The sequence below is a fragment of the Panicum virgatum genome, chromosome 8N, assembly GCF_016808335.1.
Source record: "Panicum virgatum strain AP13 chromosome 8N, P.virgatum_v5, whole genome shotgun sequence".
NCBI lineage: Eukaryota > Viridiplantae > Streptophyta > Magnoliopsida > Poales > Poaceae > Panicum > Panicum virgatum.
Genome location: NC_053152.1, coordinates 9,855,992 through 9,878,528, shown reverse-complemented (window position 1 = coordinate 9,878,528; position 22,537 = coordinate 9,855,992). Strand labels below are relative to the sequence as shown.

The following is a 22,537-nucleotide window of genomic DNA, read 5'->3' as shown; positions in this document are numbered from 1 at the left end:
ACCCGAAATCCGGCCCCAAAACTCATGACGATTAAAACCTCGGCAAGCTTGGTCGAGAAAAATCGGCCAACGTTTGTTGAAATCGAGGTGGCCGGCAAAAGTTTTCCAAGAAAGCAAATATTCTTTCCCAAAAAGTCGAAAATAAACCCCATTTTCCACCTCCCGTAGAGTGCAAAGAAATTGGATGGTGAGGAGTCGAGAACCATACTCCTCAATGGAAACGAAGTTATCCCATCCAATTTCATGCCAAACATTAGAGAAGTCTTCGTACATACCTGTTTTGATGAGGAGGTCCGGATCGAAGGCTCGGGTGTGGACGAAGCTTTTGTTCTTGAGGATGGCGTAGCCTTGTCGTTCACGATCATCTCGCAAGTCAAGGTACGGTGCATCTTCCACATCAATCTCTATGACCTCGGCTTGCGGTTCGGCTTGCATCTCTTCATATTGTTCTTCTTCCTCGTAGTCCATCGTGCTTGGCGTAGCTGTAGGTTCGGGTGTGTACGAGCTTGAGCCACCCCGAGAATAGAATGAACTTCCACTCGTCATCTTCTTGAATGCGCCGGAGACCTTCCGCCCCATGCCTTGCATGAGGGAACAAAAACAAGTGCAACTCGAAACGGGTTACGTTAGCGAAACCGAATTGAATGTTCTTACCCGTGAGTTGCTCCTTCTTTCTTGCAGCAAAGAAATGAGAGAGAGAGAGGTCTCTTGAATTCAAATCTTGAGCAAAAATCCTATGAAAACCCGAGAGCAAAGTTTGAGAGAGTTTGAGAGAGAGTGAGTGAATGAGAGTTGAGTGTGAGAGCTCAACACCCACCCCTCGACCTCTATTTAAAGGAAGATTCCCGGGCACAACGGCTAGAAGGTGGGCATAACGGCTAGTAGCCGTTGTGGAAGGCTGACAGGGGGGAGCTGACAGGTGGGGTCGGCCGACCCTAGGGTTTGGCCAGCCCCCCTGTGGGGCCCCTGGCTAACATCCTATGCCCAGGTGCCCTTCAACGGCTCTATATTTTGAAAATTTGAGTGCCCGGCCAAACTTTGTCTCGAAAGATGTTCAAAATTAATTTTCAAGGGATTTTCGTGCTCAGAAATATTTTTGGATTTTTTTTGTGAAAGAAAGAAAAAGTGCTAGAAAAGTTTCTAGCATGCAAAGATGTTTTGAAAACTCAAATATGCAGTGGGAAAAACCAAGAAAAGAAAAATGATGGAGAGTGAAGATGAGATACGTACCGATTTACCTTCGGCAAGGGCTCGTCGTTTTGAGTCTGACGAGCAGGACCTTTCTCCTGCTGTGATTACCACTGCTCGGCTTGTCCTGGAGAATTGGACGAGGATGAGCTTGCGACCTTACGCCACACCTTCTTTGATCGTCTTCTCTTTGATCGTGTGGTCATAGATCTTGGTAGTGGGGATTCTGGTGCATCCCAAATTGCCTGCCCTTCATCATCCTGTCGGTTCAGGATGCGCTGCTCTTCCCTCTGTTTGAACCTGAAGAACATGTCCTCCTTTCCAACACAGAAGCGGATTTCTCCTCTTCCTACATCAATCCTTGCCTTGGCGGACCTTAGGAAAGGTCGACCAAGTACGAGATCGACTCCAAGGTCACCTTCCATGCCCATTACCACAAAATCGGCAATGATGAAGGAATCTCGTACTCATATGAAAACGTGTTCGGCTATCCCTTTGGAATATTGAACTGTCGAATCTGCAAATTGTACGAGCATAGTTATAGGGGAAAGAGCAAGATAATCGAGTTCTTCGTATATCACCTTGGGCATTATGTTCACGCCTGCCCCAAGATCGCATAGACATTGCTCGAAGTGCTTGACGTAGATTGAGCAACTGATCATGGGGACCCCTGGATCATTTTGCACTGCTGCCACCATGCCGTCCCAAACGTTGTTCCTTGGAGGATTGGACCTACCTGCATGGTTAGTACGTGAAGTCTGCCGGGGAAGGTTGCCCCACCCGGTAGACACCATGTTTGCAGTTTCAACGGGAGATTCGAGTTGCCCCGGGATCTTCCCGTTCTCAGAGACAGGAGCAGCAGTAGCTAATTGAGCCAGTTGAGTTTCTATCATTTTGTTGAAACTTAGTTGATTTTTATGAGCAGAAGAAAGAGTTTCAACTTTTGCATGTATACTTTCCAAAATTTTATCATTGGCAGCAACCTTTTTGTTTAAAGATTCATTTATTTTAGCTTGGCCAAATACTAAGTCTCTCAAGGAGGGTTGGTTCGAATTGAAATTTGAGTTGAAATTGTTATCTCCTCCTTGGAATGGTGGGCATGATTGACCCCACCCCTAGCCTCCTTGTGGACGGAACCCGGTATTGTTGTTGTTGATGTAGGCTGCGTCTTCACGGGTCTCGGGGCAGTCATTCCCCGAGTGTCCACTATCACCACAAACTTCGCACGTAAAGTACAAGTTCATGGCATGGATAGGAACAAGCGTCTGTGGCCGGTTCCCTTCATCAATCTTTTTCAATAGGAGGTCCAGCTTAGCGGCGAGCATGTCCGTCTCCTTGACGGTATGCATTCCACCTTTCGTTCTGGGCTGGGAATGCTCCTCGTTCCAACCCTGGTTGGAGACTATCTTCTCGATTAAGGCTGTAGCCTTGGCAATGGTGAGATCGAGATAGGCTCCTCCAGCAGCAGCATCAAGGTGGGCTCTGGATGCAGTTGTTAGCCCGTTGTAGAAGCTTTGGAGCATGAGCCACTCGTCCATCCCATGATGAGGACAGGCGAGTATGTACTCTTGCAACCTTTCCCAAGCTTCTGGGATGGATTCTGTCAGTGTCTGCTGGAAACTTGAAATTCTTCCACGCAGGGCATTGGTTTTGCCCAACGGGAAGAACTTAGCGAGGAATGCCGTGGAACACTTGTCCCACGTGCTGACGGCTTCCTTGTTCTGATAAAACCACTGTTTTGCCTTCCCTAGAAGGGAGAAAGGAAATAGGCGGAGCCTGATGGCGTCAGCCATAACTTCCCGTATGGTTACGGTCTTGCATAACTCCAGAAAATTCTGGAGATGGGCGTTGGCATTCTCATTCGGCTTGCCACAGAATGGGGTAGCCTGCACCATGTTTATGAGGCTAGACTTCAGTTCAAAGTTCATGTCCCCAACATCAACATTGGGTCCAGTTGCGACATTGGTAGCTGAGGGGACGGAGAAGTCGCAGAGAGTCTTCTCAGCCATGAGTTCAGTTGATGGTGCTTGGGAAGCTGGTTCGCTTGTCGACTGCGAGATCATAGGAGGAAAGACACGAGGTTGGACCCTTCTCACGAGCTTCTCGGGATTTTCAAAAAAAATTGTCAGCAAGGAGAAACCAGGCATACACTACCCTGTTTTCATCGAATCAGGAGAAAACAAAAAGATACACACATTAGCCTGTATAAGCAGCAGCTACCTCTTACTTATATTGCCATATTTATGTACTTTAGTAAATTACTTTACACCTAGTGCCATCCCCGGCAACGGCGCCAGAAATGCTTGTTGGCATTTCTTAGCATCGCCACTAGGAGTGATTAGTTCCTAGCAACGGCGCCTCGAAGATGCCATGTGGTACGTCTTAACGTTTACAGAAGGATCCAAAAGCGCACGGATATGCCATTGTAGCATTTCACCCGGAAGTATTCAGGGTATCGTTATTTATATTTTCCCAAGGGATGGCTAGGTTGTGTAAAGTGTATTTACTTAGTTGCATAACCATGACACGTATGAGCAAGATGAAGACCACTGACTATACAGGGGTAAGTGATAAATAAAGGATAATCAGGGGGACCGACAGGGCTGTCACCACCTGCGGTCTACCCCAGTCACACCGTGGAGCACCATCATATCCGAAGGATCCCGCATACTCGGGCACCATACCCGCATATGAGGTCACTACCCTAGCACCCATAGGTCCCCCACCCTTCGGATGGACAGGTAAGATGCTAAGGCAAGCCCGAAAGCACAACGAACCGGTATCCTTAACCAAATCATCTGGTCTAAGCATGCAACTACTATAACTTGATAAAGCACTGATCAAGGCTAAGCAAGCTACAAACATAACAAGATAACCAAGAACAAACTCTGAATGAATAGCATAATGAAAGTCGGAATACAAAGCCATACCAGAAGCCAAGGATTGCTCGCCGATCCCGAGGACGACTGGATTCGCTAAGAGATGAAGTACTAGCCTAGCTCCACTACCCTAAGGAGTACAAGTCACAAGAGAGTGTAGAGAGAGAGGCTTCCAAGTGGTGTGTGTTGAGAGAGTGGTGGAAGGCCCCTTATATAGTGCTTGAGGTCGGTTCCCGCCAAATCTATATATGGAAACATGGTCAACCGCCTTCAGGAGGATAAGATCGAGCTTCCTGCCAAAATTCAGCATCGGAGGCTTACAGGTGGGGTCGGCCGACCCCCGCCCCCCTTGGCGCCATTTTCCACCGACCTTCTCTGGTACGCTGCCTGGCGGGTCCTGATGTCAGATGGTCGGTGCCGGGGATTGGTTGGTCGGTTTGGTCTGGTTTGTGGGCCTCCTTTGCTCATGTTATGCAGGACACGATCGTCTGCGACTTCTGTCTGCGTATTCGTTGTGTTTTCGTCTTATTCTGGACTTGTGCTCTGGAAATCATAAATTCTCGAAAACAACTATGGAGCTAGGTTTGTGATACAAATATGCGAGTAAGAGATATAGTTTTCCTTCTTAAATGAGTATAGTTGACGGTCATATTTTGCACTTAACGACCGTGAACAGCATGGATGTGTCCCACGGTTCGATGGCAACCATAACAAGTTCAACTATATGACATAAGCTCAAGGTCAACATATGTTACCCAGCGTGAAAACTGGGTACAAATTGATATCTTCATAGGCATTGGCATAAAATCATTTGATATGTCTACAAATAACTAAAATCACAGGCATTTATCACTAATTTATATCTATGTTTGTTTCAAAAGCATGTCTAATAAGCTAATATCACTATTATTCTAAAACTGAGTACAAATAAATAACTATAAGAATTATTTCTAAAAATTCTAGGATCAACATATACAAAAATTATTTCATACACTAATAAATAACTATAGAAATTATTTCTAGAAATTCTAAGATATATATATATATATCAACATATATAGAAATTATTTCTAAGACAAATAAATAACTCTAGGAATTATTTCATAAAATTCTAGGATACATTTATAAACATATATATATGGAAATTATTTCTTAGAGTAATAAATAACTATATTAATACATTAGCTAACATATATATATAGAAATTAGTTATAAGACTACTAAATAATACATTAGCTAAAATGTAAAAAACAAACCTAGGCGGCGGCGTGGGCTCGGCAGAGCGGCTCGGCGGCGGAGAGGTCGGCGTCGCGGGGGGCTCGGCGTCGCGGGCTCGGTGGAGGAGGACGGCACGGCGGGGGGGGGGGGGGGGGGGCTCGGCGACGTGGGCTTGGCGCAGGAGGACAGCTCGGCTCGGCGGCGGAGAGGATGGCGCGGCTCGACGGTGGCGGCGTAGATCCAAGCGGCGGAGGAGGGCTCGGCGGAGGAGAGGACAGTGCGGAGCGGCGGCAGCGGCGGGGTCGCAGGAGAGGGCGGCGGCGTGGCAGACCGGAGAAGGCGGTGGTGGCGGCATAGATCCGGCGCGCGGAGAGCTCGAGGACGTGGCAGATGGGGGAGGGCGTGCGGAGAGCTCGAGGACACGACGGCGGTGGCGGAGGAGGACAGCGGCGGCGCGGGCTTGGGTCCAAATTTTGGCAGCCTGGCGGCATCCGCTTGCTCCGTCCGCGAAAAGTGGCTAAGTCCTGGGACGCCACTGTATTATATAGGGTTTCCATTTCCAGGGGCGGGTGACGCCACCACCCGCCCCTGGAAATGCTCTATAGGGGCGGGTGACACCACCACCCGCCCCAGGAAATGGGGGGTGATGCTGTGGAAATGGGTTTTCAGGGGCGGGTGGTGGCGTCACCCTCCCCTACAGAGCATTTCCAAGGGCGGGTGGTGGCGTCACCCGCCCCTGGAAATCTTTTTCAATTTTTTCTGAAAATAGTTTTATGTCTAAATCAGTAGCAAATCTCATCCAAAAAATATGAAAATTTAACCCTAGCATTATTGACACAAATAATACAAAAGAAAATTATGTGAACAGTCTTTTGACAATATATTATAGTTTATAGTGTATAAATCACATTGTAAGCCGCTCACTACTATAACATCAAGCCAATCTTTGAGATTTTCACATCCTCATGGAAAATATACACTGAAATAAAACTTTCATATTTTTTTCGTGTTCTACTGGTCATAACAATGATATGGTTAAATTTTCAAGTTTTTTTTATCTGTTTTGCTATTTTTAAGGAACTAATTGAATTTTTTGAAGAAAATTGAGAAGTATTACTAGGGGCGGGTGGTGGTGTCACCCGCCCCTAGAAACGCATTAGCAAGGGCGGGTGACTCCTCCACCCGCCTCTGAAAATGGTCAGCATATATATATACGAAAATGCCGCATTTAGCCACATCCAGAATTGATCTCGAAGCCTCCACCTCCCCGTGCGCCGTCGCCGTCGCCGCCACCTCCCCCCCCCCTAGCCGCCATCTTGCAAGTACATGTTATATTTTGTTTTTTTTCATTCTTTCCATTTATAAATGGAAAGTATACTTAGTTAGCGATTTATTAATTTAGTTAGTAATTTATATATTGATATGTATATATTGATGCATATATATTGATCCAGGTACGAGTTATATTGATGCATATAATTTAGTTAGTGATTTATATTTTGATGTAAATATGTTGATGCACATATAATTTAGTGAGTGATTTAGTAAATAAATACACATGTTTGAGCAGCGTATCGATATGGCAAGTGGTGGCTTTGGACATGGTATGCCGCTTCAGGATTACGACCCGCCCCAGGATCATAATCCTAGCATCACTTTCAGCAGAGTCAACAGGACTAGACCAAGGCGATGTTCTCAAAAGAACAATCTAGCTCCAAGCATAGTAAGAATTATTTCTTTGTCTATAATCCACAATATTTGATCTCAGTAAAAAAATAATTATTAATGTTTATTTACATTGCCTCTAATGTAGCGTAGCCATTTATTTAAATGGCTTACTGAGGTTCTACAATACCTAGGTGGTTCACCTCTTCAGGTGGTAACCACAGAACGCCAACAATTCAAGAAAATGACAATCCATTTCGAGATACCATCAAGACAACATGTAGGTACCATGATTAAAATAGTGGCCAGTGGGAAAGAATCACCAGTTCAGATGACTTATGAAAGAAGAGTCATAGAAGCCTCCCTTTTAGAACTTCAGAATTATGGTTATCTAATTCCAGATTTGTCATGGTTCAAAATCAAAGCACTTCAATAGAATCACCAAGATATTGTTTCTCTCTGTGAGACTCTTTCACGAGAAAATTTATATGACATAGTAAGTGAATTTTGTTATTTTCAAAAATTATGATAGTTTCTTTGTTTGCGCAAAGCAGTTAATTATATTTGCATTCCATCTCCATTGCAGGATATATTTGGTAACACTTTTACGACAATGAGCTTAGAAGAAATTTTATGTCAAGCCGTTGAGCAGTTGGGTTATTATTCGACTGAGTTCGGACCAGCATATACAAGGGAAGGGCTCTACCAGAGTTTTTATGAATTTCGAACTACGCCAGATCCTACCGCGGAACCAATGTTCACCATCTAAGGCAAAGCACTTCCTCGTAGAAGCGAAATAAAGGACAGTTGTCTTATCCGTGCATTGATTTTCATTGACGATGCCCTAGGGTACAAGATTGGTGATCTTAACTATGTTCAGTACCTGTTGCTTTGGAATAATATTCCTTAGATGATGTAGTAGGCATCCAATTGAACTTTTGCAACATGTATTCGCTATGAGTTATCATGCATGTATTCTGTCGCTAGGTAATGTAGGCTATGAATTTGTTAAGTCTACTATCTCTAAGTGTGAGTTTCTGAGATTCATATTTTTCCTTGTTCTAAGTTGTATTAAATTTGAAAAAAAAATAATGAAACTCTTTCAAAAATCAGGGAGAAAAATACATCAACAAATAGTTCGTTAACAGGTCTGGTATTCAGAATACAAGAGAAAAATACGATTACATACAATCTGATTTTAAATAACTACTGATTTAACCGGTTACAATTCTCGATTCGCCATCCTTGCGTGCCCATGGCTTGTCATCTTTTCTTAAACTTGCTTCTATAATCTTCATCTTTTGGGGTAGGTCTGTGAAGAGGTTCATTTCATTGAACTGATTATAATCTTCCACATCATTGATACCATCAACCCCGATGATATCTTGTTTTCCTGGGACAACAACATACTTTATATTTTTTGCGGGGTCAGCAACATACAGAACTTGTGCGATCTGTGAAGCAAGTACCCATGGGTCATCTTTGTAACCAACATTATTGAGGTCAACAATAGTGAGTCCATAGCCATCCACCTCAACACCTCTAGGGTGTTTGACCCAACGACACCGAAAAACCAGAATTTGTATATTGAAACCATAGTGCACTTCCCATATATCATCTATGATGCCATAGTAAGTTATACTTTGGTCTGTTCTCTCGTCCAAGGCTTCAATGCGAACACCATTGTTCTGGGATACAGTCTTTTTGTCCTTTGCGGTAGTATAAAATAAATATCCATTAATATTGTACCCCTGCCACGATGTGATCTGGCTTGATGGGCCTGCTGCTAATCTTTTAATCATTTGTTCTTCCATGGTCTCCCCATCTGGTAGATCCAGGTCCTTCAACCATGTAGTCAATCGACGCTTGTGCTCTCTCATGATCCAATCATCCGAGCGGCCATTAGATTCGGCACGAATTATGCTCAAGTGTTCATTAAGTAAAGGTGTCATTATCGCGAGATGCTGCAAGATGCTATAATATGCTTGTTGCACTCTTTTAAAATTCTTGTCAATAAATGTTTTCCTCCCAACTGTCCCAACCCCTTCCAACCTCCCAAAAAAGCGTGGAACGGGCAAACCAATGGATATTTTATCATTTAGGTAACCAAGGAAACACTCGATTACTTTCTCAGTACTGTATCCCTCGATCATGGAACCCTCAGGGTAAGCACGATTTAGTATGTACCGGTTTAGAATGGACATGAAATGTTCGTACGTCCACATTTAGTTGAGGTAAAGTGGACCAAGTGCACGTATCTGGTCGACCATGTGAATCATTAAGTGCTCCGTTATATCAAAAAAACCGGGAGGGAAACACATCTCGAGTTGTGCCATAGTCTCCCCAATAAATTCTTGGAGGTCATTCAATTCATCTTTGTTGATCACCTTTTGAGATATTTTGTCGAAGAAATAACACATCCGAGTGATTACCATCTTCACGAATACTGGCTTGATCGCTCTTCTTGCAATAGGGAGGAACACCGTCAGCAAAATATGACAATCGTGACAGTTATAGCCGCATAGCGATAGATCTTTCATGGAGACTAGTTTCTTTATGTTGGATGAAAAACGACTTGGAACTCTGACCCCCCGTAAACTCTCGCACATTGCCTTCTTCTCATCATGCGTCAAGTTATAGAAAGCCGGGGGAAGTTCATATCTTCCATTTCCTTTATCTATAGGGTGAAGAACCTCCCTTATCTTCATGGCTACTAGGTCTTGACGTGATTTTAAGGTATCCTTTGTCTTTACTGATGTCTCCAGAAGGAGCCCAATCGTGTTACCAAACACATTCTTCTTCAGGTGCATACCATTGATTGCTTGGCGGACTTCAAAATCACCCCAATAAGGCAAGTACTTATAGAAGATGGACTGCTTCTTGAATGGTACGTCTTCGATTGGCGCCTTATCTCTATTTTTCTTCTTTCCATCTTTTGTCACATTCCCATAGCTAACCTAGATGGTCCTCACCATTCTGAAAATATAGTGCCCGTCTCTTTTTGCTGGAGCAGAATGTAATTCAGTCTTGCCATAAAAAAAGGTGTAGAACTTCTTACTTCGGTATCGATGTCCTTCCACCAAGAAGCGTCTGTGGCCAAGGTAAACTAACTTTCTAGAACCTTCCAGGAAAGATGATACGGTCTCGTCCACGTAGACCATACATCATGTCCCACCTTTGACCTATCCCGAAAGGACAAATAGAGCATAGTAATCATGGATGGTGGTGAAGATAATAGCTCTGAGATTAAAGGTCTGTGGTGTGAAGCCGTCAAACATATCGATACCCTCCTTCCAAAGAGTTTCCATCTCTTGCATCAGAGGCTCAAGGAAAACATCAATATCGATGCCAAGATGCTTGGGTCCTTGTATAAGGATGGACAATAGAACATACTTCCAATTCTGGCACAACCATGTAGGAAGGTTGTACATCGTCAAGATCACCGGTCAAGATCACCGGCCAAGTGCTGTGAGCGCTAGTCCTGTCACCAAATGGATTCATTCCGTCCGTACTCAATGCAAACCTAACGTTCCTTGGGTCCTTTCCAAATTCCAGATAATACAACTCATCGAATTTCTTCCACTGCCGAGCATCAGCTGGATGTCGAAACTTTCCATCACCCTTATTGCGCTTATCTAAATCCCACCAACGCATCAGCTCAGCATCCTTTGGGTTGGAGAAGAAACGTCTTAGGAGGTCGACAACCAGGAGGTACCACATAACCATCGCCAGAATTCGCCTCTGCTTCTTAGAGATACCTAAAGTAGTATCTGGTGCCTCTGCAACACTATTCGCTGCACCCTTCCTCTTCCTTTTGTTCCTTTCTCCTGGACCTTGATTATCTCCGCCACAATAACCAACATTGTTTTTGTACCTATTTGCAGAACATACAGGGCATTTGTCCAAGTCTTTGAAAGCATCCCCACGATACAAAATACAATGATTCTGGCATGCATGAATTCTTTCCACACTCATTGTGACCGGGCTGACAAGCTTCTTTGCTCGATATGTGTTCGCAGGCATTTTATTTGGCTTCGAAAGCAACCAGGCCAACATACCCAGAAGATCATTAAAATTACTGTCTGACCAACTGTGCTTAGCCTTTAGGGTCAACAGCTCAAGTACAACACGAAGAATGGTCCAGTGTTTTGGACATCCTTTAGACCGCTTATATATGTTTTCCTCTGCTGATTTCTTCACCGTCTCGAAGTTTTCTAACCCCTTAGCACTACCAACTAACAGCTCCACTTTAATGTGACGCAACAACTGGCTCAGAAAATAACCATCATCAAGTTCATCGCTATCATTATCACTACCAAGATCTATTGGACTCCCGTCGACACCATCAAAATGACCACCACCAAGACCTTCATCCTCACAGCCAGCATCATCAAAGGCATCAAACAATATATTAAACTCGGGCTCTTGCATTATTTCATCGATTGAATTCTCTCTCTGAGGTTGTTCTACTTCACCATGCTTATTCCAGATCATGCAGTTGTCTACAAAACCACTAATCAACACATGCGATCTAATTATAGTTGTGTTGCTGAATACTCTCAGATTTTTGCAGGTTTTGCATGGGCAATGTATCATCTGTGTCTTCTCAATTCTTGCATGGTTTTCCGCAGCTTGAATGAATTTATCTACTTCTCCACAGAAATATGCATCCGTCCTTTCGTGCTTTATACATCCAAGTTCTATCCATCTCTAAACACCAACAAAAGAAAATAATACATGATTCAAACGAATTAAAACAAGCTCTTAAATAATTTGCAAAATATATACCAAGTAAAGCTACACATAAGCGTAAATATTGGATAAAGACAATTTACTATGTCATCCGATATAATAAAAAATAATTGAACAAGGGTTAATTCTAGGGTTAAAGTCTTGCGTTTTCTGAAAGTATTTAGTTATTCTTTCGGATTTGACATAATTTCAAATAAGAGAAATAATAATTCATGTGAAAACATAGGATGGAAAAAATTATCTTGCATATCTATAAATATATGAGGGAAATCATATCATTTTCTCTCTCTATAATTTTTAGAAATATGTCCACATCTAAATGAGGCTAAAACTTAAAGATTGGGCCCAAATAATTACCTAATCATGTGCTCCAACTAAAATAGCCTAGATTTATCCAAAATGTTAAAGCAATTCGTGGCTTAAATGTTAAATCCACCTAATTTAGATCTACATCTAGATAGAGAAATGAGAGCACAATTTGACCATTAAAATTAACCCAAAAGCTTAGAAAAAATATAGATTTAGGTGCTACTTACCTCGTAGAGCCTCCAACTTCAAGGAAATCGAGTTTAAAACCTCCCACGTATTTATGATGCATGGAAAATTCGGACAGCACCTCCCCCGAGAGAGCATTGTTCTATCGAGGGGAGGAAGATGGTGGGCGGCTAGATATTTATTATGCTTTCTAGGGGCAGGTGGCATTACCAGCCGCCCCTAGAAATGGTTTTCCAGGGGCGGCTGGTGCCACTGAAAACAGGGCGCATTTCCAGGGGCGGCTGACAGCACGGGCTGCCCCTGAAAATGAGCCATGTTTTCAGGGGCGGGTGGTGCCGTCACCCGCCCCTGAAAATGCATTTCCAGGGGCGAGCGAAAAGCTACAGTACCCAGCTCCTATTGTAGGAGCGGGGTACATTTGCACCCGCTCCTAGAAAAAAAATGGGGCGTCCCTGGAAATCATTTCTGTAGTAGTAAGTTTTTTCCATTAATTTGGTATGACCCAAAGAAATGTCACACTACAACACAAAAAAACTTTAATATTACAGTTGACTTAAAACAAGGAATAGAATCACTCGAATAAAAACACGTTAATGCCAGAAGAGGAAACATACAAAATATTACAATTTGATCCGAGCAAAAACATATATACCATATATAAATACGTCAAATTTCAAAAAATTACACTCTAGAGACAAGTATTTAACTACAAAAAGAAACGGCTGGTTGAAGTGGCACTTAACGTTTTTTTTATCGGTTGAATGTAAAACTGCATATTTCTGTATCAAAAATTTTTTAGCATGACTTGGTATTTATAAGATCCAGGTGAAGAAAAGGCTGAGTACCAGGCTGAAAGGGCCAGCTCTCTCCATAGTATCGTATCCTCCGCACGTGGCCGGAGGCAGGCCGGTCTCAGTCGAAATACTGGGGCGCAGGGATGCACAGGCGCAAAAGAGATCGGAACGGAAAAATCGACTGAGACACAAAACAAAATATTTTACTCGAGTATCAGTTAGAAATTCCGTATTGAAAAAAGCTCAGATTCTAAGTAATTGTTCAACATGGCTTCCACGCCATATATTTTGCCGATATTAAGGGTCACGATTCATTTGCTTTTTTTCATCGGAAAAAACAAAATCTCAGATTAGCAAAATACCTGTCGAAAACAAAATCGCAGATTCTATTTAATTTTTTAATTCCACGCATAACGAAAATATTGGAGCCCTGCTATGCTTGGTAGGCACACTTCTGATTTTGCAAATCCCCTTCGCTGAGTGACATTTCCATTTTTAGAGAAATGCGTGACACTTTCATAAGCAAGGAACTTACAGCATAAGCACATAGCATTCCAGAGACGCAAGTTTTTTGAGCCAATTTACAAGATTGTACACTATATTCTTCTTACGGTTCTCATCCTATGGTTTTTGAATGGTTCTTCTACTACTGTTGCTCCAAAAGGAAAAAGACATGCTCCAAAGACAACGGAATACGCGACCTGAAGCCGTGGAGTGGTATGTCAGCAAGTGGTGAACTACAGTGGGAGGGAAAACCCACGGAGGTACTTGGAGTCGACTCCAGACTCACGGAGCAGAGCAATCCGGCCAGTTCTTGCAACCTGCAGGAGGCATGGCAGCAGTGATGAGAGAATTACTGGCATGCATCGCATAACAATTGCTGAAGTACAATTAACAGTCGATTCACTACTCCACAAATAACTTGAGCAATTTTTTTCATAGATTTATGCATGAGATGGTAAGGTAATGGCAGATATCCATGAATCAGCAGGTCGATACTCAGTACTAACCTCACAGATGCCATATTGCTCTAGCATGTTATGCAATCTAACCATTTTGTCAATGTCTCCGGTAAGCTGCACAAGCCAACAAGGTATATTGCTCAATAAGCATGGTAGTAATGAAACATGTCTGATTAAAGAAATTGGTGCAGGTATGAATGCTTATTAATAAAAAAAATTTGTTGATCGAGTCCAACATTTATAAACTTCAAAATTCAAATTACTCTTAAATAATTGCCAATTATGTATGTTAATACTTGAAATTAGTTTACCTATTAAGATCAATATACTAGTCCCTTCATGGTAGGACCATTACTAATGATGCATAAAGAAATTGATGTTTCTATTGTGTACACAATATTTTGTGCATCAAGTCGATTAAATATCATACTTTCAGAAAAATCTTACAGTCCTTTTATGAGGAGTGTGTGCAGATAAAAGCTCTTCAATAACAGTTACCTGCAATGTAATTGTGTGGTCTGATATGTCAACTTTCTGGGCCTCAAAAATCTGTGCAATATCTAGGACATCCCTTCGAGCTGCAGCATTTGCAGCGACCTTAATGATCATCAACTCTCTAGCAGCAAATGGTAAATGAGTAAAATCCTGGACCTGAGAAACCAAAAACGAATTTGAGCAAGACTTCGTTTATAACAATCATGCCAACTGCATTACTAACAATCATGCCAACTGCAACATTAATGTTGACCTCATAAACATCAATGAGCTTGTACAGTTGATGTACTAGTTTGGCAATGGATTCATCAGTTCCAGGAACAACAGTAGTGATGCGAGAAGTCCCTTGTTTTTCAGCTGGACCAACAGCAAGACTCTGAAAGTCATAGTTACTCTTTAGCATCAGCTGTATCCTGCAATGATCTAATTAAAGGACGCACGAAATACTAAATTGGGTTTGATGAACCTGAATATTGTAGCCCCTTCGGGAGAAAACACCTGTTACAACATTGAGAACTCCGGGGAAATCATTCACAAGAATCGATAAAGTATGTGAACAAAACCCTGTTGGCTGAAGCAAGAAGTTAGTAGTTTAGTTCGTAAATAGGGATATTATTATAATTATAATTCTTTGCTGTGAACCATAATTTAGATTTAGATATATAAAGTAGGGTTGAATTTGGATTCCCGGTACTCTTGTAGTTTTGCTTTTCAACTACAGAAACACAATAACTTAATGTGAAAGGACGAGTGGAACTAGATGCAGATCATCTCAAGCTAGCACCAAACAGTTCAAATTAAGAATACAAGAGCTTACATCACCATCGGTCATAACACCCCAATGAGCATCAAGAATTTGATTTGCTGAGAAGTTTTCATAAGATTCCACTGGATAAACATCGCCCTGCGTATAAGGAAAGCAAATATAAAACCCTCATTATAAATTCAAACTTCCACCATGAGGATTATAAAAGGTCTTTCCAGAAAACATTACACTAAAAAAAAGGAATGAACAAGCATTTTCTAACAGGTTATATTTAAGTAATTTAATGATAGTACCCAAACACTAAGAGTCCAAAAGACAAATTTAAGTAATGATTGAGTGCTATTTGACTGCAATGTCAGATATCTGCAAATATAAAAATATGTAAGTGATGTCATGTACATGTACACAAATATAAGGCTCACCTTGGAAGGACCAATGTTACAAAACTATCAATAGCAATAAGGCCATTTCTTCGTAAACACGAATGGGTATTTAATATCCAAATCAATGGAACGGACGGCAATTAAAACCAATTCAAAAGAACAAATTGTTCTTGTTGAGCTAGTCAACAGGACGCGTGACTGAAAGTTTGCTCAATGCAAGCAAACAACTAGGGGACTAAAACTCAAAAGTATCATCACAATGATGAGAAACTAAACACATCAATCATCAATGACCAGGTCAAAGGACACTTGTGGTTTCTTACCCCTGAAGATTCGTTGGAAATCTGATTGACTGCATCCACTCCAGAGCTCCGCCGAGAAATTGAAGGTACTGCCACTTCAAGATCAGGATAAGAAGCTGCAGAGAACCTCCAAAATGGAGCAGTTTCTCCCATTTTTTCACGGCGCAAAGCAATCTATAACATCACTAATTTGTTCATTAGGTCTAGTATAGAACAAGATCATGATAAATTTTCACTATATTCTGAACAAGAATGACCTTGCCAGTTCTAGCAATCTCTCTGATCCCATGTTTGCTCAGAGTCTTCTGTATTGCAACCATCTTTCCTGGATCTCCAGTTACCTTGATGGTAATCACAAGAAAGAACCATAAGAATGACAACACAAGTTATCTTCAAGTAAAGACACAACAACAACATTACCTCAATAGTTAGTGTATCGTCTGAAAGATCAACCACTTCTGCTTTGAAAATGCGAACCAAACCCATTATCTGCATTCACAAATAGAGATAGCAGACAAACAATGAAGTTCAATGTGCCAGTTCGCACCAGGTCTGCAGACTTGATTTGTGATGACTTTGTTCCCAATTTATATATTTCTTTCTACCATAGTGGCCCATGTTCAATGTTCACTTTTAAGGTTACCAGGACAGAAAGTGCAGACACATTTTGTAAGATGTGAATGCTTATACCTCAGGCAGCTTATCTCGCTCCGCATTTATTTTTATAAGCATCAGTTCTCTTTCAACTTGTGGTTCTTTTGATAAGTCAACAACCTGTTTATCAATCCAAATGTTAAGATTTGAATACGAGATACACTGTTGGAAAGGCTCCATTCAGGACAAAACAAAGAGCAATAACTTTTGTGACATATCAGTTACCTCAATCATTTTTGTAAGTCACATGATATAAGAAAAGATACTGACCTTTATAACATTAACAAGTTTGTATAGTTGCTCTACAACTTGGTTCAATATTTTGTCTGTTCCTGACACTACTATTGTAAACAATGCTTTATCCTTGTTCAGCCCAACAGCCAATGACTCGATGTTATATCCTCTTCTAGCAAAAACCCCAGCAATTCGGTTGATCATCCCACTTTCATCACCAACAAAAACTGATAGTGTGTGACGCTTTATAACCCTACAAATTAGAAAGGGAAATTCATCCAGGCGCGTTAATGAGAAAGTGCAGTAAAAACTGTTAATAATAACTTGTTAAGGGCACCTGCTTAATAACCCTTTGCCACAGAATGGAACCATTTACAATGCTTACAATATAAGAATGCTAATTTGCTGTGTTTCATGGCTATGCATAGCAATTAATGATTCCCAAGGTCTATTTAACAAAGGATATGCTATTACATGACATACACGCATAACATTTTGCATTTGATTTGTTAATTTTCAACTTCTCCATGACAAAAGTAGAAGAATATTTTACGTTTAAAATTAGTTTGATTGCTAAAATGTAAAATAACACCTTTGAAACTGTTAGAGTATATTAGGCAACTCCGGATATGGTTAGTTTAGGATTGATTGTAATCCCAGGATAACCTTCCTTATCTCTAGGAGAGGCTACTTGCCCTCCAAGCCATGTACTCCTATATATACCGCCCAAGGGGCTCAATGCAATACATCGACCGCATTATACGCATCCTACTTTCCTACAGAAACTCATCTGCACAAATCATCAAAATTGAAATAATTTCAGGCCCTTAAAGAAGTACCACAATGGTCAATGATATACCATTCGCCGTATCTAGTTAAAGTGCTGCGCCGAAACTAGTTTCCTTAACGATTCGTGCGAAGGGAAAATTCTCCCTTCTTTTAAGGTACAGCGATGTGGGATTTCAACATGACCACCAGGTCAGATCAGCGCGATCCATCTCATAGGTGGCCAACCGGGCCGCACGGCACGGGCACGGCCCGAGCACGGCCGGCACGGGCACGCCGAGGCACGGCGGCGCCGCCGTGCCATGCCGCGCAGTGCTGCCGTGCCGACATCCCGGCCCGGGCACGGCCCGGCGAGGGCGCCGGCGTGCCGTGCCGTGTCGTTGGGCACGCCGGGCCCGAGCGGCGTAGCGGTCTGCGCGGGGCGGCGGCGGACGACCGGCGACGGCGGCAGCCGGGGGTGACGGTGGAAGTGGTCGGCGAAGGCGCGGACGGAGGCGAGCGAGCTGAGGTCGAGCCGTCGAGGGGATGCAGACCCGCGTGCCGCGCCGTCTCGGCTCCGGCCGTCGATGTCGCTGAGGAAGGGATGGAGGGAGGACCGGAGGAGAGAGGAGGCTCGATCGGCGGCGGCCGGGGGAGCAGCGCTGCGGCAGCGGCCGGGAGGGGGCGGAGCAGCGCTGCGGCGGCGGCGGCGGCGGCGCGGGAGAGGAGCGGCGCGAGAAAGAGAGCGGCGGCGCGAGGGAGAAGAGGGAGCGGAGCGAGAGAGAGAGCGGCGACGCGAGGGAGAAGAGGGAGCGGAGCGGCGCTTAAACGGGCCACAAACATGCCGGCCCACTAACCGGGCCGGGCCCATGCTAGTGCCGCGGGCCGCTTCGCCGGCCTAGGCACGGCCCGGTGCTTGGCACGGGCACGGCACGAGCCCGAACGGCCACAGGCCTGGCCGTTCTCGGGCCGTGCTTTCTCGGGCCGTGCCTGTGCTGGCCCAACGGGCTCGGCCCAGTTGGCCACCTATAATCCATCTGACAAATCTCGGCTAAATCCAGTCTGACTGCTGCAACTCTCACAAATTTCTCGCACGCGAAATATTCCCATCCGTGTAGTACTACAACGCATTACAAATGGGAGGCTCTTGCGAGCGTCCCCCACTCGCCCTAGCGAACCAGAAGCCACAGGAAATTCGAAGTGAAGGTAGTCTTACCAGCGGCTGGAGCGTGGTGGCACCGGCGTCACCCCGCCGGTCGCCGGAGACGGGGCGGCGGCGACGACGGCCAGGGAGCGCGCCTTCGGCCCCGCCGCGAGCCCTAGCTTCGGCGCCGGCGGCCGGCGGTGGCCGCGGGACCCAGCCCCAGTGGCGGCGGGGCGGAGTTGGGGGCCCACCGCGGGGGCAGCGGCGGCCATGGCGGGTGGAGACTGGAGAGGCCGAAAAGGAGCGGGGGGGGGGGGGGGGGGCGGGGTTTTTGGGCGACGGCTTTGGGGATCGCGAGACGAGACGCGAGAGGCGGAGAAAAAAACTTGGGTCAACGCGCGGATGAGTTGTCGGCTGTCGCTTTGCCGCGAGGGGGAGGCGGCTAACCACGATTGCTCGCCACCATGTGGGCCCCACTCGAGTAGCAGTGTGGGAAATTAGACCAATTTCAGTGAAAATATTATATAAGTATCATGGACATTAAAATTGCTAATATGTATCAATAATACGAAGAGAGAGAAGAGAGGAGTGTCATAAAATGTGATAAGGAGTGTCATCACCATGACACTCAACTGTCACAGTTTTTAAATTTTCAGTCTTCGTAACTGTGTCGATGACACTCCCACTGTGACTGGCCTTAGGGGTAGTCCCAATAAAATACAAACCTTCATTTCAAAATAACTGACAACCTTTATTTCTCTTCATCCTCCACCATCTTCTACCTTATCTCTTTTCTCTTCTGTCTCTTTCTTTCTCCCTTCTCTCCTGGGCGAGCAGGCGCCGGTGGTCTGCAGGGTGGCGACCCCCAAGGCGCGCGACGCCCCTTGGATGGCTGCGGCGTCAGAGACGTGCCCGCAGGTGTGAGCACGGGCGCGGCTAGGCCGTGGTTCAGTTCCTGCTCAAGGTTCGTAGGTGCTAAATGTGGGCAAATTTGCTGCCCCTGAACCGAGGAAGAAGACGAGTAAAACACTCCTCCCGAGCTCGATTTGATTTCTGCTTTGTTTTGCTCAGTAGGATTTAGCTACCGCTGTTCAATCCGGCTTGTCGTTGTATGAGATGAACTTTTGCTGATTGATGGATCTGTGTGTGTCCCTTGATCTGTGTGTGTCCCTTGTCACGCAGGACTCTGAAGGTGATGCACGACGGGGAGCGGAAGTGGGCGGCCGGCGGTGGAGGCCCTGGCGACCTCTTTAATTTTTTTTGTTTTTAGATAGTTGGATGTTGAATCTGTCTTTGCTGAATCTAGCGTGTTGTATTTCTGTTGAATCTCTCTTGTAATTTTGGGTCTTTGTGGTTTTGGTTTAAATGTTGTAAACTTGTAATCTAAGTAAAGCTTTTCTGGCTCCTCACCTCTTTCTTTCTTCTCTCAGTTTTGTTCCCATCGCTTCTTGATCTTCTCTTCTCTGATATGAAAGACCGGAGGAGGAAGATGAAGCAAAAGGCGTGGAAAGAAAAATGAGAGAAGAGAGAAAGAGGGGAGGAGCCGGAGAAGCAACCTAATTTTAATTGGACGAAAATTTATTTAGTACTGGTCGTTGTTACCAGCCGGTACTAAAAACCAATTTAGTACCAGTTGTAGCGACTTGTACTAAATTATTGGCGGATTAGTACCGCCCGTACTGTATCGGGCGGGGAACCGGTAGTTCCCGCTTAGTACATATGTGAAGTTTTCTGGCAGTGCGAGCTAGTACAGCACGGTGGCGACCTTGCGGCCGCCGAGCGGGAAGCGGAGCGGGTGGCTCCTATCGCTGTAGAGGCGGAGCAGAGCAGGTCGCAGGAGGAGAGCAAGAGCTAGATCATCGCCATGCCATTGAATCCACCGGCATCCAGCCGGCGCTCGCCGCTTCCGCCTCCAGTCGCGGGCGCCGGCCACGCGACCTCCTCTGCCCGGCGCTTGGCTCCACCGGCTCACCCCTGTCTGCCGTCCTCTGCCCGTGGAGGAGGCCACCGGGAGTGCGGTGGGAGGTGACGTGTTGGAGGAGGCCGCCGGGAGCCGGAGGGAGGCGGCTGGCCGGAACCAGGCGAGCACGATGGCACGGCGTCAGCGGCGTTCGAGCGTCTGTGACCGGGCTGTAGTGGCCTTTTATTTGGCGATGCACAATGACCACATCACCCTTGGCCCAATAGAATCAACTAAAAAAACTATTTTGCATAGGCATTGGAAGACATTAGAAAATATTGGGAAGTATTTCCAAGCATTATAAAAGAGCTCAACAATTATTACTCGAGCCAGTTTCATAAAAAAACATCTTTTATTGCATTTGCTTGACACAAATCAGCTGCATTACATGGATGCAAGAACAAAGTTGGCCAATAGATGTTGATGAAGCATGAAATAAAGCCGTCATGGGCAAGGCCAGCACAGCTATATAAACGACGGCGGCACCGGGTTTAGCTGACGGCTTGCGGGGCTCGGGTGGTGCCCTGCTTGTGGTGGACGACTATGCATCTTGAACTCGCAGCAACACTGGTGGTCGAAAGGAACAATCACCTTGCAATACACTCTCTCGAAGTGGTGGTTGCCGTACGAATGTCGGCACTGGAGCTTGTTACAATTTGTTGAATCGCATTTCTTTTGTAGGGTGCCACAGCGCACTTCATCTGCAAATTTAATTTTCTCAGTCAATGGATTTCGAAAGCATAAGTAATTGCCACTAAATTAAAGTAGGCACGTACCTGCTTTGGTGGTGGACAGGAGTGTAGAATACATGATCAGAACAAGCATAGCGGCAGCTACCTGCAGGCACACCATCCCCATCGTGCCACTTGTTGATATATAATTCTTTTTATTTAGCGACCGTGGCTGGGCACGTATTTCATTAAGAGAAGTACTTCTTGATATATACTTCTGCTTCCATGGTGTTTATATTGAGCCATGGCTGGTTGTCCTTAGATAAGTTAATGATATATCGATATGATAAGGTTTGTGCTCTTGATATATTCACATAAATGTGAGTATGTGACCATATCCAGTTTGTTGCAATCTTGACCATATAAATCAAATAAAGGTGACCATGCATATCCATTTTACAGAACATTACTATCTCGGAATCGCATCCCTAAACGGTGGCATTAGCATTAATTATTGTTTTTCTGACTACAGCATCCACTAAATTGTTGATCCATTTTTCTTGAGTTACGAATCTCCAAAATAGGAAAAATTGCAAAAACCACCATACAAATCGCATGAATTTTGAGACGCCCTTAAGTGATGTTTTATTTTTTGCATACGACCATCTATATATAATTCATTCTGTGCATTCCCAAATCAGTGCCCCTTTGTCCTGAAATATTTGGGTCATGAGCACACGATTTCATAGTTAACATACCAATTAAAATTAACTGTAATTAGCATCTGTCTTATTTTTATATTTGTTTTGATATCATGAACTGTGAAAAAATATTATACTTTTAATGTTAGCACTTTAATCTACTACAAAATATATTGCATATCTATCTAGTTTTTTCATGTATAAAGTTCACAAATTAGCCTTGTTTGTGTGGTATATATGCTAATGTTTTTTTCTTGTGTATTTAGTACATTATTCTCATGAAAATTTATTAGTGTAGAGTTTCAGTTTTGATTTATATTTCTAGGCTTATAGAGCTTTTTATTGTTGTCTGCTATTTTAGGGCTTTCGAGTTTTGGTCGCCGCCATGTAGGCCCTACCATATGTACGGGCCAATCTGCTTCGATGGGATTCAATAACTAGGAGAGGGACACAATCTCGTCAGCATATCATCATTTGAAGACGTATAAACCAAAATTACATACTGCTAT

General features: G+C 44.0%; 1 protein-coding gene and 1 non-coding gene across 2 annotated transcripts; one reads left to right on the top strand and one right to left on the bottom strand.

Moving 5' to 3' along the window:
- The first annotated feature begins 2,724 nt into the window (after nt 1-2,724).
- LOC120687051 lies at nt 2,725-2,831 on the top strand. The gene has a single exon (XR_005680553.1). It is a non-coding gene; the product is annotated as a small nucleolar RNA R71 (small nucleolar RNA).
- A 10,618-nt stretch (nt 2,832-13,449) lies between these two features.
- On the bottom strand, nt 13,450-19,103 carry LOC120685480 (acetolactate synthase small subunit 2, chloroplastic-like). Its single transcript, XM_039967430.1, has 12 exons — nt 18,769-19,103; nt 16,824-17,040; nt 16,590-16,673; nt 16,320-16,388; nt 16,157-16,240; nt 15,921-16,073; nt 15,266-15,352; nt 14,915-15,019; nt 14,702-14,824; nt 14,452-14,604; nt 14,002-14,067; nt 13,450-13,812 (listed from the first exon to the last, which is right to left on the bottom strand). The coding sequence occupies exons 1-12, from the start codon at nt 18,966-18,968 to the stop codon at nt 13,729-13,731; spliced, it is 1,425 nt and encodes a 474-aa protein (XP_039823364.1). The 5' UTR covers nt 18,969-19,103; the 3' UTR covers nt 13,450-13,728.
- Nucleotides 19,104-22,537: the final 3,434 nt, after the last annotated feature.